This window comes from Nestor notabilis, unplaced genomic scaffold, assembly GCF_000696875.1.
Source record: "Nestor notabilis isolate BGI_N333 unplaced genomic scaffold, ASM69687v1 scaffold15757, whole genome shotgun sequence".
Lineage (NCBI taxonomy): Eukaryota > Metazoa > Chordata > Aves > Psittaciformes > Psittacidae > Nestor > Nestor notabilis.
In genome coordinates, this window is record NW_009937053.1 from 13,095 (window position 1) to 17,439 (window position 4,345).

Sequence of the window (4,345 nt, forward strand, 5' to 3'; positions counted from 1 at the left end):
ATCACTTACATATGCTTAATCAAGCAGGTGTTTACTTTGGCAGCTAATCTTACTGGTTTGTGCCTAGAAAACATTGTTTGCAAATGCTTTCTTTAAATAGTATTGATTTGGTCTCTGAAGGCCAGAACTGTATTTCTGTCTATATTGATAAAAATGTCATACTAATTTAACATGCTTTGTGCTAATACTTCGTCTAGTGTTTCACCACTCCAGTAATATTTTCTTGCCATCCTTTGGGAGTTGTCTTGCTCACTCCATCTTGCTGCTTTCACCAACTAGCAGCTTGTAATGCTTAAGTTGGCAGTCCCAAGCCTAGGAGGGGAGAATTTGGCATAAATGAGGTCTCTTAGCCCAGAAATGGTTGCCCTCTATCCAACATACTACCTAAATTCTGGGCAGAGTAGTCTACATGATCAGCCACTTGATAACCGTTTGAAGAAGTATCTGCTTCTGCAAAGGCAGAAAACAGTTTCTTGTAGCTGAGAAGCTGGTAAGTTAGGAAGTGTAGAATTTTACCACCATGACTGGTAGCACAATTCAGTGTTTCCTGGTGGAATAGCAGGGTAGAAAGCATTTAAAGGCCTATGACAGATGATTATAATGCCTTTTAATAACTATTCTCTTAGAGGTAGCATGCTTCAAGAATTCTCAGATGTTGATAAATCACTAGTTCCAGCTGTCTCTAACTACAACACACTCTTCATCTGAAGATATGTTAACTCCGATTCTGAGCCAGTTTTAAAATGTGTCTTACAGCTTGTCTGAGATGGCTTTATCTTGCCTACTGACTAAAACTTGTGAAACTGCAGTGATGGTACACATTAATTGTTACAAGTTTAAACTTTTATTTATTGATGAATTTTCCTATAAGTTTTGAGATGTTTGCTTTGAAAATGAAGCATGGCCCCCTGGTGTGGTTTGGTTGGTTGGTTGTTTTTTTAGGTTTGGCTTTTTTTTTTTCTTTTTGCTTGGAACACCTGAGTAAAAATCTTAAACCTTGTCAAAAATTACAAATGTTTTTTGTGGAGCAACTAATCTTATACCTTGCTGCTGAGGTCTCAATTAGGCTGTATATGTGTGTCTGTTTTTCTCCTCCCTAGGAGTTTACATCCTTATTGGAGCTGGTGCACTTATGATGCTGGTTGGTTTCTTGGGATGCTGTGGTGCACTGCAGGAATCTCAGTGTATGCTTGGCCTGGTAAGTGCTCAGAGTAGTGTTTAAATTTTTAGCAGCATAGTGAGAAAGGAAAGAAAATGTTACTGTACGCTTAATGGGCGGTAGATGCTAGTTGTTTTGGCGCCACAGTGTTTAAACTCCTGGTCACCTACATAACACTGAAGTCTTAAATATAGTTTCAATTTCTGACCCTAAATCCAAATGTCCCTGTTGTGTCTGAATACAGCATGACCTCAGGAGTTAGTGACATATTCAAACACTGAAGTATGAAGACTAGGAGTATGTGTGGACACAGGACTAAGATATTGATAATAAAGCTGTTGATTAAGCAGTTTGTTCTGAACTCTGAAGGCTGTGCAATCTTTAATCTTTGAGACCAGAACTGTGGATTTGATCCTTGAAACAACAAGCCTCTACTGTTTATAATCACAGGATGAGCTCTTCCAGTTGACAGTTGCTCTACGAGCCAATTACTGGAGAGCAACTTCATTGTTTTCAGACTGGAGGGGCCAGTAGAGCTTACTGGGTTCATGCACATCTGCACACTCATGGAACTACTCATCCAAATAACCAGAAGATGTAGTTAATAAAAGACTACTACTGTAGCTGGTGAAAGAACAATTCCCCTTTTGTGTCATGGAAGAAGTTAATTTCATATATTTCTTGCAAAATCATGCCCCTAGCCCTTTGTAATTCTGAACATCTCTCTTTAAAGTGCCTTGTGTTTTGGACCTGGTAGTCAATTAAACACAGAATGGACACTTTTATTTCTGTTTTATGGGATACACAGAAAAAGGAGTAACCAACCATTAGCTTTCTGGGAGTTGATGGAAAGCTAGGTATTAAGCAATGACTCCTAAAGCAATAGGAGTGACAAACCAGAGAGAAGACCTGGTGTCAGCTGTTGTGATGTGCCTGAGTGACCTGAGCAACTTCAAAGTCTGAGTTAACAAATGATTGGTTTTAATTAACACTGATCAAAAAGGAGGACTTCTGCTTGGGGAGCACTGCCAGGCTTTCTGATGCTCCTAGGAAGAAGTGCTGATTCAGTGCAGTGTGGCTTCTTTACTAGTCTTATCAGTGTTTCAGACCTCTACCTGGAAGCTGGTCGAGTGAGGGTTCCTGCAATGGTGGACACTTAAGGACTGGATGAGCTTGTAGCATATGTGTATGATGCTGTTTTGTGGTGCTGTGGTCTTAATAATGTGGTATTTCTTTTCTAGTTCTTCCTCTTCCTTTTTGTGATTTTTGCCCTTGAAATTGCTGCTGCAATCTGGGGATTTGCAAATAAAGAAAAGGTAGGTTGCTGTTGTCAGGGTGGTGGGATGCTGGAACAGCTTCCTCGGAGAAGCTGTGGATGCCCCATTATTGAAAGTGTTCTAAAGGCAGGCTGGATGGGGCTTTGAGCAGTCTGCTCTGGTAAAAGATGCCCCTGCCCATGGTGGGGTTTTAGACTAGGTGATCTCTAAAGGTTTTTCTGACCCAAACCATTCTCTGATACTATGACTGTGCCCACAGGAAGTAGCCCTCTACTGAAATCTATACTAGCACTAGTCAAATCCTAATTACTGAGGGAATTTGGGGGAGAGGAGGATTCATTGTAGCAAAGCAATATAAGAAATTAAACTCTGATTTTTAAAAATGAGTCTGTAGCTGAGAAGCTGTGACCCAAGATGCTGTTGCATGCTAGAGATGACCTCCAGGCATCACCTGCTGAGCCATGAAGCGAAGCAGGCCATCACTGAAGCTTTACCATTTCTAGATAGGAGCTGGGGCAGATATGGGCTGAATGTTTCTTCAGCTAAAACATGACTGGTTTGGGCTGTCCCCTGGCAAGCCATCAAGTTTATCTTGTTTCAGAGTAAGGTACCTGGTGATCAGGGTTGCTTTTCTGATTAAATTATACAAGAGGAAAATATAGCAACTTCTGGGGTACATAAATAAATAGGGAATATCTATATGTAACCAGTGGACAAAGGTTTGGTGTTTTCACTCATACAAGCTCAGAGCTTTGGAAGGGAAAATGAGTCTTACCTGTTTTTAGGTGTGGCTTCCAAGGTGTGTACCAGTTCAGCTAACTGGCTCTGGGTGAGAAATTCTGTCCACCCTCTGTTTCCACCCTCTATTTCTACATGTCAAATGGATGGGTATTGCAGGTTGCAGAGTTGTTAATGACTGACTTAAAATTAGTTTTCCATAATTAATACTAAGGTAAGACAGTAATACACCACAACTCTTTGCTGTCCTGTAGGTTATTGAAGAGTTAAAGGACTTCTACATGGAAACCTATGGAAAGAGATCTCAAGCACCTGCCAGAGAGACCCTGAAAGCATTTCAGTTAGCTGTAAGTACATGCTTATACTTGAACTAGACAGTAATGCAGCTTACACTGTTCTGTCATCTCGTCCCTGTACATGTCTAGCACTGAACTAACTAAAAAAAAGAGCAGTATTAGTAACAAATTGCAGAGAAGATATTTTTGTATAATGTTAGTGAATTCAGTATGTCTTTTTGTCCCTCTGAACCTCTGAAACGCGTAGAACTAGGTCTTGCTTTCCTAAACAAACTCAGAAGCAAGGTGCAAAATTCTAGATCTGTGGTATTGATCTAGAGGCACCATAGTATTCATACCTGCATGTCTGTAAAGAGTTTATCTTTGTAAGAAGTACAAGCTGTCACCAGAATGTGTGTGTGCTTTGAGATCTAGCTCTTCTCATAATGTTGTCCTTTAATGCAACAAGGGCTTTTTAAAATTAGGCTTATATCAGTCACATTGGCAGGACTTCTGAGCAAATTTGCACAAGGTCTGTATTAACCTAATGTAGTATCTTCCTCCAAATGCAGAGCAAAAAAAAAAAAAGGATTATTTAACCTGGTTCTCTCTTCCTGTTTTCTCTTATAGCTAGACTGCTGTGGTCTTACGGGAGCTCTGGAACAGCAGTTCATGGACACCTGTCCAAAGAAGACCATGGTCGAGTCGCTTTCCGTAATGGTAAAGCATGACTTACTTCAACAGTTCTGCCCAATGAGTGGAATGAGAAATATGTTTCTGAGTAAACCCTTCTAGTCCTTGGGGAAATACCCATATCGCACGTAGCAACTTATGTCTATATTCAGCCTGGTTGTGGAAAATCAACATACTGTTACTATGGAAAGAACCAGCAGAGT

General features: G+C 40.4%; 1 protein-coding gene across 1 annotated transcript in view; it reads left to right on the plus strand.

The window, feature by feature from the left end:
• CD9 (CD9 molecule) overlaps positions 1 to 4,345 on the plus strand; it is a gene marked incomplete at its 5' end in the record, with an annotated part of 9,068 nt that overhangs the window by 1,696 nt on the left and 3,027 nt on the right. Inside the window, 4 exons of the mRNA XM_010018642.1 lie at positions 1,101 to 1,198; positions 2,401 to 2,475; positions 3,429 to 3,521; positions 4,080 to 4,169. Coding sequence (XP_010016944.1) covers positions 1,101 to 1,198; positions 2,401 to 2,475; positions 3,429 to 3,521; positions 4,080 to 4,169 — 356 coding nt within the window. The remainder of the gene's footprint in view (positions 1 to 1,100; positions 1,199 to 2,400; positions 2,476 to 3,428; positions 3,522 to 4,079; positions 4,170 to 4,345) is intronic.